This window comes from Bufo gargarizans, chromosome 9 (assembly GCF_014858855.1).
Source record: "Bufo gargarizans isolate SCDJY-AF-19 chromosome 9, ASM1485885v1, whole genome shotgun sequence".
Classification (NCBI taxonomy): Eukaryota; Metazoa; Chordata; class Amphibia; order Anura; family Bufonidae; genus Bufo; species Bufo gargarizans.
In genome coordinates this window covers 240768-252589 of record NC_058088.1, presented here as the reverse complement: position 1 = coordinate 252589, position 11822 = coordinate 240768, and the positions used below count along the sequence as shown (strand labels likewise).

General features: G+C 40.0%; 1 protein-coding gene across 1 annotated transcript in view; it reads left to right on the top strand.

Moving 5' to 3' along the window:
* The first annotated feature begins 335 nt into the window (after positions 1–335).
* The window catches only part of LOC122946704 (cytochrome P450 2F2-like), a 49077-nt gene continuing 37590 nt past the window's right edge, over positions 336–11822 (top strand). Inside the window, exons 1-3 of the mRNA XM_044306483.1 lie at positions 336–446; positions 3754–3929; positions 5476–5638. Of these exons, the coding sequence (XP_044162418.1) occupies positions 425–446; positions 3754–3929; positions 5476–5638 (361 nt within the window). The 5' untranslated portion in view covers positions 336–424. The remainder of the gene's footprint in view (positions 447–3753; positions 3930–5475; positions 5639–11822) is intronic.

The following is an 11822-nucleotide window of genomic DNA, read 5'->3' as shown; positions in this document are numbered from 1 at the left end:
ATTCTACGGACGTGTGAATAGACCCTAAGGGTGATGTCTGTCATCTACCTGTCATACTGAATCACAGTGTTGTGCATGTTACTGCAATGAACAGTGTTGTACACAGATATACAGGCTGTCCCTGTGCCTTGGTATATTCCTGATTTTCTGTCTGAAATTGTTTCTTTCCTTTATTTGTACAATAATTATTGTGCGTACATTTACACTCTGGAGAGAATCCAAAATAGGAGTATGAGTGATGGATGATCATCGAAAGAACATTGTGGAACACAAACAGGGTACTATCCATAGTTGCTGCAAGTTGATTGTCAGTGTCACACTACCAATATTTACTGATGAAAAGAGACCATCCTAATTCTTCGGAGAGAACGTCTATAAGCAAGACACAGAATAATTGCACCAAGACTGGAAATCAAGCCTGAAGATGTTTCTCAATATGCTAACAGGTCAGGATATTTTATATATATACATTTTATATGCAGCAAGTTTCATTAAGCTAACAGAAGAATTGCGCTGACTCGCAGATCACCCAATCAGGTGTCAATGTTATGTTATCCTATACCTACCTACCTTCAGGTAGACTATAGAATTTAGACATTTTCCTCAGAGAAGGTTCAAACAATTTAGAAAATTATAAGTTTATGGTTCGACGATTTTTCACAAAATGTCAAGAATTTAAATCTTCTTCAATTAAAATTATTTTCCATCTATGAAAAGTAATCCCTCAAGATACAATGGCTTTAGAATACAATATTTTCAATATACAATGGTCTTTTCTGGGCCATAGTAAGTTGAAACTAGACTAAACATACATTGCCTCAGACTCTGATGCAACCAATCAAGGCCACTTCTCTGGTAAAATGGATTATTTGCTAGTTAGCAGCTATTCCTGACTGTTATAAGCAAGGACTTGTTTTATCTGTCTTAGTTACCTGCTTATGTTTCTTAAATCTTCATTTTCTCTTATCTTGGATAACATTTTGGGGCTTTGGAACCGATTACTCAACTTACAATGGTTTCAACATACTGTACAATGCTCATTATTGGACCAATGGAAATTGTAACTCGAGGGACTACTGTGCATTAGATTCTGTTTATATATGGTATAGATTTCTAATCCTTTTAAGGGCACAATTTTTGATAATCATGAGAATCATAGTTTATGTAAGTGATCATACACCACAGTCAAATTACATTTTTTGCCTTTAGATTTGTAGTAGAAAACTACTCCACACATACAAAGAAAACACAAAATAAATAAAAGTTATCCTTTTCTCTGTGACATTTAAGATGATCTGATGTTCATGGCTCATATGGTTTTGTACTAACAATTTGAATGTGATTTGTTTTTCTTTTTCATTCCTTTTCAATTTTAAAACATAATTTCAAGTGAATGTTTAAAATTTTCAGACTGTATTGTTTGGAGATTTTCTCCTGAGCCTCTGAGAAGGTTCTGACAATTTAGAAATGTATTGGGGTGAAGGTTATAGTTAGACCATTGTTTAAAAATGACAAGAACTATATTTTTATTTTTTTACCAAATTCACTTACTTAGCGACTTTACAAAATTAAGGACAAGAACACTCTAATAAGATACAAATTGGAGCATATTTATAGAGTATAGTTTTTTAGCCCTTTTTGGACACAATTTCCATGTTATTTTTAGCATTAAAGTTCCCAAGCCAGTAAAATCACATTTTGCTTTTACTTTGAACTATTCCACACTTATATAGGACACACATGATAAACATTAATAGATCATTTTTCCTGGCTTTATTCATGGCTATTATTGGTTTTGTATTGAAGTTTTGTATGTTTTTTTTTTCTTTTTCATACCTTTTCAATTTTAAAATTACAGGGCACATTTATTCAAATTGGCTAATAAACCCCTAAACTGGTGGTGGATCCACCAGGCACAGATCCACTACCAAGTTGTAGAACTGTAAGGCTTTTATGGATATTTCACAATGTATTTCAGGGTACTCTGGATCCCTTTTTCAAGTCTGACAGCTGGCGTCAGGTGCTTGCTACTCACTACTGAATCGGAGCCGATGCTGGTGTGATGGTGTCAGTGGGAGCAGTTTTTTGCTTTTCAGCAACAATAAAGTAATTTTAGTAGATTGCAAAAATCAATCTAGGCCAATAGTAGTAAGGCACAGAGATTCATCCTGTTTGTGACACAATGATAGTGCAGTGAGCTCCTGGGGAGCCGAAAGTGGAGTGAAAAAGATGATGGTAAAAGGAACCAGGCAGAGATGGTAGAACAAAGAATGTAATTTTGTACTCTGCTGACACAAATACACCGTAGTGTACAAATCTTCCGTGGCCTAGGACCCTTCAGTTTATTTGGGGCAATGATGTCCTCCTAGATTAGTGATGAGTGGCATAGGCAATATTCATTTTTGCGAATTTTTCGCATTATACTTGCAATAAATTCAAGAATTCGTGATCTCCAGTCATTATTTTCGCGATTGCACAAATCGGCACTAATGACGCGCATATTTTTTGCTCAATACATGCAACTTCCTATTTTATCAGGTCTGTGTAGATATTACTGATTGGTGCACTAAGTATTGTTGTGACATCACAGCACTATGTCTGTAGCATGTATGTATGGCCAGCAGAGAAACAGTAATTCCTATCACACTACCTAACACCCTGCACTGGAACTTATCAGGATATAACCTACACTGACTATCTCCCACTAACTATCTGTATTATATATATGAGCTAACTAACTATCTAATGTAATTGGATAAGGGATAGGATCCAGATGAAAGCACAGAGCACAGCAATGTCACTGCTCTCTCTCTCTCTCAGAACTGCAAAAAAGCAGCAGAAAATAGCTGCTGGGGAGTTTCTTATATAGTAAGGGGTCGGCAACTTTCCTATTGGTTGCTAGGGATGTTGCTAAGCTCTGGCAAAGATATTGCAGCCTTCTCATTGGCCCACAAGTAAGAAGGGAGGTTACTGATGAAAACAAATCTAGAATATTAGAGATTATGAATATATATCACTATATTTTACATCTTTGCAAATTTTGATATTCGCGATAAAAATTTGCTATTAGAATATTCGCAATCAACACTATCCTAGATGAGCTGCCTGTGTGGTCCACATGGCCAGGAGAAGCGGGATATGGATCGTATGCTTCCTTACGTTCCTCTATGTATCTCTAAATTGCTCTAACTAGCTCTGCCCCTCCCTTGCAGGAAGTCAAGCTAGCCCACTCATTCCAAAAGTGGAGAAATGGGATAGTAAGTCCCATTTCTGTTGCCAAACACTGCTAACCATACCACATCTGCAAGTGAACAAAGTGTATTGCATGAAAGGTCACAAAAAATTGCTAACCAATTGTAGTACCCCCAGATCTGAGGTACTACAGCAAGTAATGGAATCATCTTGTAGAGGCAATGCCGTCAGGCTAAGCAATGTATGTAACCACCTATCTAAGTAGCATAACAAAAAAATAACCCCTCTTAGTCACATTGTAGGACAGATTGTCTGGATACCATTTTTATATAATTGCCATAGAACCCCTTTAAAAGACATCAGCATTCACTCCATCTTAGTGACCCCTCCAGATAATCCGTAGAGGTGCCAAGAGTAGGACCCTCACCAATCTGATACTAATTTCCTAGTCTGGGGATAAGCCATCAATTTTTCAAAACCAGGATAACCCATTTTATTTTTGATTTGTCTCATACAGTTTTCATGGAGTATAGTTTTAACATTAACATGTTCATTTCTCAGGTTGGGAAAGAATTTGGTTTGGCTCTATGACAATAGCACTCGCTGTTCTATGTTTTTCCTTTCTGATATTACTTCAGAGGAGAAAGAGCAAACTTCCTCCGGGTCCTACAGCCTTGCCCTTCCTGGGCAATTTACATCAGCTGGATTCCAAAGATGTGATCAAATCTTTAAGAGAGGTACAGTGTGTGTAGAACATTGTATATTTACTCAGTGTGGAGCAAAGATAATGTGATAAAGGTTATGCATACTTTTGGCGGCTATTAATTTTAGCATTGCATTGTAAGCATTGTGGGCTAAAAGTAATTTTTTAATTGGTCTTTTTGTTTTACAGCCTTAACTTCCAATGTATCTGTCAGAGAGCTGCTCTGATGGCTCAATCTGTAGTCCTTATCTCTGGGCTCCTGACAGCTCATAAGCAATCATTCAAGTAATATTCTTATGAAAATGAAACTGTGGCTTAAATGAGTGTTTAGGAGCTGTCAGGAGCTGTAAGGTGCACTGAGGATGGGCCTAAGCCACTCTGTGCACCCTTTGCTCCATTGTCTTCCTCTGCCAGTGACTTACCTGGCCATGTCAATCAAGAAGGAAATTAAGGGTGGGGGGGGTCTGGCAGAGGAAACAAGAGGAGGAAGAGTGCATAGATTGTGGATACTATCTCAATGCAGTTAACTTCTCATTTGCATACGGATTAAAAGGTTTGTTTTTCCATAGTGAAGCAACAGCTCATTAAGTGAATGGTATCATTACCTTCAGCTGAGTTAGCCCTACAAGTCGACCGATTTGGCTGAATCGAACTTCGAGCTCATCTCTAATTACGAGCCGATGTTTTTAATTAGTTGGTGGGAGAAATGCAGAGAAATGTGGTATATTTGTAAATGTTACCAGCATGATCTAACTTCAGCACTGTGATACAGATTGCAGTCTGTATCCAGGTGCAGGCCACATCTCCACAGCAACTGGGCCTCTCTGATGAATTCACTGAGCACTGTCCTTAAAGGGGTTGTCCGGGTTCAAAGGTGAACTCGGACATATCCCCATTTTCACCCAGGAAGGCCCTCTGATATAAGCATCAGAGTATTTCATGCTCTGATGCTTTCCTTTTCCCTGCACTGAATTTTTTTTTTTAGAGATCCAGTGACGTACTGGGCTCTCCATGGGTAAAGCTAAGCAGAGGCTTCCGCCTAGCAGTGAGCCCAGTGACGTCATTGGCACTAAAGGGCAAGCTTTAGCACTACCCTAGCTTGTAAAAGAGCTAGGGCAGCGCTAAAGCCCGCCCAGCTAAAGCCCGCCCATCAGTCTCCACTTAGCTGTACCCATGGAGAGCCCGGTACATCACCACATCTCCAAAAGAAGCCTTTGTTCTGTGCAATTCAGCGCAGGCCAAAGGAGAGCTGCTCCGATGTTCATATCAGAAGGCCTGCCTGGGTGAAAATGGGGATACATCTGGGGTCACCTCTGAACCCAAACAAGCCCTTTAAAATGGAGGTAGCGATTGCTGGACCTTGCATGTGAATAAGGCACTTTTATCTCAATCATAGCCATGGTAATATATATTGCTCTTGTCTTGCTTCTCAAGGTTTGTCACTTGTTATCTGAAATTAATTTAAAAAAATTGACAGTCCAGATAGAATGCCACTAAACAATGTATTAATTTGCTATTTTTCTTAAATTTTTCTTAAAACATGCATCTTATGTCTTATATTTATGCCCTTCCATCTAAAGCTGAGCCACAGATATGGTCCAGTCTTCACCATCTACCTTGGACCAAAACCCAATGTCGTCCTCTATGGATACAAGGCAGTCAAGGAAGCTTTGGTGGAACAGGCTGACAATTTTAGTGGCAGAGGAGAGTTTCCTGCATTTCACAGATTCACTCGAGGAAATGGTAAGTGATTTAGTATAATGAGCTATGGTATTATGGATTTGAGCAGAGATCGTAAGCCTTTTTTTTGGCAGAAGAATATGCCCTTAGTTAAGCTGATTTATTTTTATTTTATTTTTTTTTTGTTCATAACTTAAAATGGTTGTCCTGACCTCCAACTATCTGAGGAGGAACAAAGTAGAGCAAGTGTTTCATTTTTCTGCAGCACCACCACAGAGGATATTGAAATAAATGGGTTGTCCTAGTAATGAATGTTCATGCTGAGTTCTCCAGAGTGATAAATGTTCTTTGCAGCTACTCTTCACTGTTTTTGATAGATGAGGTTCTGAAAAGAGCCTCTCCACCCTCTATTAACTATAAAAAAATATAGCCTTCTTTGGTGGCATTTTTTTATCAGTGCATTTAGCTCATCTTGGGCTAAAAAAATTATGTTTTCAGTTGATCTTTGTTAAACAAATTTCAACAGTTTTTCCTCTACAGCTTTTACTTTAAGTGTGTTTACAAACAATTTGATTCTGCTTTACAATGAATGAGCGAGCTGCCCTGATTTCTAGATCAACGGCCCTTATCTCTGAACTTCTAACAGCTCATAAACACTCATTTAAGAAATATTCTTATCAGAATGATACTATAAAAAGTGTTTATGAGCTGTCAGATAAGGGTTATAGATCCAACTGTCAGAGCAGATGTCTCATAAATTCATTGTGAATCAGAAAGCAAGAGTCTGTACATACACTAAAAGTGAAAGCTCCAGAGGAAAAACTGTTGAACAGTTTTGATAAAGACCAACAAAAAAAAAAAATTTTTAGCCCAAAAGGGAGAATATGCACCAATAAAGAATTTTAACAAAGATGCCCATAAACTTTCCTTTCCTTAAAGGGCTTCTGTCAGCCTATACATAAGCTAAATAGTCATTTTCGTTCTGTAGATTTTGCTAAAAAGCTATTTTTATAATATGTAAATTACCTTGCTACCAGCAAGTAGGGCGGCTACTTGCTGGTAGCAGCCGCATCCTCCTCTCATAATGACGCCCCCTCCGCTGTGTGATTGACAGGGCCAGGGAACGGGATCGTTCTCTGCTGGCCCTGTTTGAATTCAAAATATCGCGCCTGCGCCGTACCTGTCTTTAATTGGCGCAGGCGCACTGAGAGGCGGCCGCTCTCTCGGCCGCTCCATCCTCAATGCGCCTGTGCCGGGTGTAGATGTGACGTCATCGGCGCAGGCGCATTGAGGATGGAGCGGCCGAGAGAGCGGCCGCCTCTCAGTGCGCCTGCGCCAATTAAAGACAGGTACGGCGCAGGCGCGATATTTTGAATTCAAACAGAGCCACCAGAGAACGATCCCGTTCTCTGGCCCTGTCAATCACACAGCGGAGGGGGCGTCATTATGAGAGGAGGATGCGGCTGCTACCAGCAAGTAGCCGCCCTACTTGCTGGTAGCAAGGTAATTTACATATTATAAAAATTGCTTTTTAACAAAATCTACAGAACGAAAATAACTATTTAGCTTATGTATAGGGAGATCGCAGTGTAGGGATTATTATTAACCAAAAAAAAAAAAAAAACGGTTTAGTGGGCTGACAGAAGCCCTTTAATATATTTGAAAATGAGTTGTATAAACCAGACAATCACTTTAAATAAACAAAACCAGTTCTGTGCCCTAGCCCTGCACCAGCCGAGTGCGAAACCCCCAGCTCCACCAATGGTACATCTGTACCTTAGGCCTGGAAGCTTAGCATTTGACCCTAGTTTTGGTGTCCAGTGAAGTTTTTGTAGGTTATTATTACTGTGCCATCCTTTCAAAGTCTCTCTTCTTACAGAACTCATCAACTCAATAACCTTTATATTGTCTTCTCCATTGCGGTCATGCGTGCAACACAACCTCAGTGATTTTGAATACTGCATGGCTGTACTCCCCACAGCGGGCTCTAATTACACTAATGAGACTCTTTGTTGGTCTGTATTGGTAATGGCAGTGCAGCACCTTCAATATCTCTTAGCCAGTAACAAGACAGACCTTCTGAACAGTGCAGTCTCATTAGTTTGATTAGAGCCCACTGTGGCCCATATGGCTGCTTGGTACTCGACCTCAGCGCAGCCATTTCACAAGTGCCACACGAATATGCTGTGTAATTGTACCCTTAGCCATAGTCCTTTCTCTTCATAGTGTCATTTTACTATAGAATTCATATGCATTTGGCTTACAAAATCTTTCCCAATGAAAGTTATTATTAAATTAATTGAGAATAAATATCTAATTGGAGGCGACCAATTATGATCTGCCACAATCAATAGAACAAAGCAGCAACAGTCATATGAAAGTGCAGTGCCATTGGGTCTGGTGATGGCAGTATTCAGCAATTTCCAGAAGCAGGAAATACAGTAGCACAGTACTTTCTTAAAGGGCTTTTCCAGGAGTAAAATATCGATGACCTACCCTCAGCATAGACATACATTTCCGATCAATGGGGGTCTGACTTCAAGCACAGCACCCCCTCTAACCAGCTGTTTGAAGAGGACAGGTTGCTCTGTTGAGCTGTGTGGCCTCTTCTTAGGCCAGTGATGTCACGTTCATCAGCCACATAACCTATGTGCAGCTCACTACCATTCAATAGAATAGGCCTGGCCTGCAATACCAAGCACAACCACTATACAATGTATGGCGCTGTGCTTTGTAAATTGTGAGGAGGCCTGAGAATTCACTCTTCAAAGAGCTGAACAGGGGATGGCTCCTTGTCAGACCCCCACCAATCTGATATTGATGATGTATTCTGAGGATAATGACCTTATGTTCCAATATGTGTTGTGTAATAGTATAAAAAAAATCCAGGACATAGAGACACGGGAATGTTAGTTATGTTACATCAACCCACAAAAATATCTAGCATTGTGACTGCTGGCTTCTCTCCCAGTTCAGGTTACATCATAGAACAAGCAGAATTCTGCTCTAAGCCTTTTATTTGGTGGCCGTCTTCTGACCTATAGCTTCACAATAACCGATAAGTGCTTGTATCTGAGCAGTGGGGAATAGATATTCACGAAGCTGTGTTCCTACCATTATTCAGACACGGACACTTCTCAGTTCTCAAACAAATCCTGCCCCGTTCTCAGAGGATAAAATGAGCTGCACGGTAAATATTGTGAAAGCTGCAGATTAGAACCGTAACTGGATCCTCCATTATGTAATTCAGAACGCTCTTGGCCCCAACCCTGCCCACTGGTCTGCAGGATCTGGCATGAATATCTTGTATTAAAACATGCTGTTACTATGAAGTGCTCAATTCTCAGCAGAAATGAATTCTTTTTATATCCAATCAAAATCCCTAAAAATTTTGGAGAAATGAATCTGTGGAAAAGTCTGTGCTTTGTAAGTTGCATAAAAAGCGGAGTCATTTTGTAAACGTATTAAAGTACTTCTTGCACTCACTGAGCCTAAGTTACAGTTTGTCTCAAAGTCCAGAGCTGCACTGAAATTTTTGCAAGCTTCAGAGCTGAAATCTACTCTATTGGCTTAATCTCTGCATAGAGATTGGTGATTTGTATTCCAGGAATTGTCATCTTTTACAGTAGGCACTGTGCAGTTATCTGGCGTCAGAATAATGATCAACTGCATTAAAACAGCGACTGTTTCCAAAAGATACTAGCAGAATTTAAAAGACAGCTTTGAACATTACAAATACAGTCATAGATTTCATTTTTAACCTTTTAATTCTAAATTTACCCAGTGGTAGAGCTGCTGGTTGCAGCCGAATTCTGGAGGCCCTACCGGCATGAGAATCTGTGGCCAGCTTATTTTTGGGGCAAACTTCATCTAAATAAAACACTTTGAAGAGATTTTTCCATCACATTCATTAATGGGATATCAGAAGGCAGGACCACTGGGAGGTCTGACCACTGGGAAAGCTTAGTTTAACAGAACAAAATGTAATGTTAATAAAGTACAGTGCCCGGGGCCCCATAGATAAGGGATCCAATGTTCCCAGTAGGGGATCTGAGCCAATTTATTTTGCCTCACAATTACTGATGGATTATTAGAGACTTTAGAGGGAATACTATGGGCCAGATTTATCATTAGCTCAGGTCAGAATAATGGAGTGAAAAAGTCCCCAAAAAAGTCCCAAACGCTAAAACTGCACACAAATTTTTCTGCTCTGCACTATGCTCGCCAGTTTTCTGAAAGTGGGCGTGTTTTCTTATGTAAATGAATCTCTAGACAGATTTACTATTGGGACTATTTAAAAAGTCACAAAAAAGTCGCAAAAAAGTTGCAATTTCACTCCAGTGAGGACCATGCTTATCTTATGAGACTTTTTAATAGAACATGCGACTTTTTCATAAAATGTGCGACTTTTTCGTAAAAACGTGCGACTTTTGTAAAGCTGCTTCTGATGGATAAACTGCTACCGTCAAACCACATTTATTACAGTCTTAAAACTGACTTTAGCCATATGTTAAAGTGGAGTGAGCTGTCAGAGTAATGATAAATCTGGCCCTATGAGTTGAGCTATTAAAGAATTAGGACTAGTTCACACTGAGTTTTATGGCACTGATTTTGGAGCATTTCAGACGCAAAATCAGCACCAAAAAGGCTTCAAAACAGCCTCCCATTCATTTCAATTGGAAGCAGTAGTTGCTTTTTTTTTTTTTACACGTGTAATAAAGAAGCTTGGGAAAAAAGAAGCAGCATGCCATATTTTGGGGCAGAATCAGCTCTGAATTTCCCATTGAAATGAATAGGAAGCTGAAAAAAACAGCTCCAAAAAAGTCAATACTTTTTTGTGCATTTTCATTCCTTTTTTGGTGCAGATCTGCTTCAAAAACATCCTATTGGTTAAAAAAAAGACCAAAAACTGCATCAAAAACTGGACGAAAACTGCTTGTTTTTTTTGCGCAGATTTTTTATTGATCGTTTGGACTGGCACTAAGAGGCTTATAAACTCTCCTCTCCTGTCTGCGTCGGCCCTGACAGCATCATTCCTGCCACCCATTCCCATTCACTTGAATTAGGCTATGTTGCACTGGGGCACCTTTGTTCTACAAATAAGATGCTGTTGAGTCCCCTTAATTAGTAAGTGATGGCACTATTTGCTTTAGGCCTCTTACCCACGACCGTATGCCCTCCGAGATATACGGTCCGTGAGCGGGCCATATGTCCCAGAGCGGCATTGATCATGTGCACGGGAGCACACAGCATCATAGATTACAATGATGCTGTGGACGTCGGGCTTTCGAGTAGGCTACTTTCAAACTCGCGTTTTGGGCGGATCTGTCATGGATCTGCAAAAACTGATCCGTTCCAATAATACAAACGCATGCATCCATCATGAACGGATCAGTTTGTATTATCTGTAACATAGCCAAGACGGGTCCGTCATGAACTCCATTAAAAGTCAATAGGGGACAGATCAGTTTTCTTTTTGTGCCAGATTGTTTCAGAGAAAACTGATCTGTCCCCATTGACTTACATTGTGTGCCAATATGCATCCGTTTGGCTCAGTTTCATCAAGCGGACAGCAAATCGCTGCAGGCAGCGTTTTGGTGTCGGCCTCCAGAGTGGAATGGAGACTGCGGAGGCAAACTGATGCATTCTGAGCTGATCCATTTCCAGTGTGAAAGTAGCCTTATTATGAAAAATTTAAATGGTTCACACTACAGTGATATTATATCATGAAAGTATGGCATTTAAGTAAAAACACGCAATGGTGATTTCCTCATCTCAAAAATGTATTGAAACAAAAACCAACAACAGTGGTGGTGGGTATACCCCCACAAAAAAATGTAAATGTCTGAATAACTTTTCATGTGGCCTTGAGCATAAATAACAGCTTGAGAACGATGTCTAATGCTGTTCTCAAGTTGACATATTGTCTGCTGAGGTATGGCATCCAACTCTTCTTGAAGGGCATCCCTCAAGTCATTGAGGTTATGGGGAACAGAGTTACAAGCCAATGGCGACTCAGCTGATAGGTTTTCAATGGGATTCAGGTGTGGAAAAAGTGCAGGCCACTCCATTTCAGGTTCCCCAGTCTCCAGCAGCCATTTGCTAATGATGAGACCTCGATAAGCTGGCTCATTGTCATCCGTGAAGATGAGATTAGACCTGTGTTGTTTATGCAGAGGCACAATGACTGGATTAATGATGTTGTTGAAGTAGTTTGTCACTGTACCATTCACAAAGTGTAGGGCAG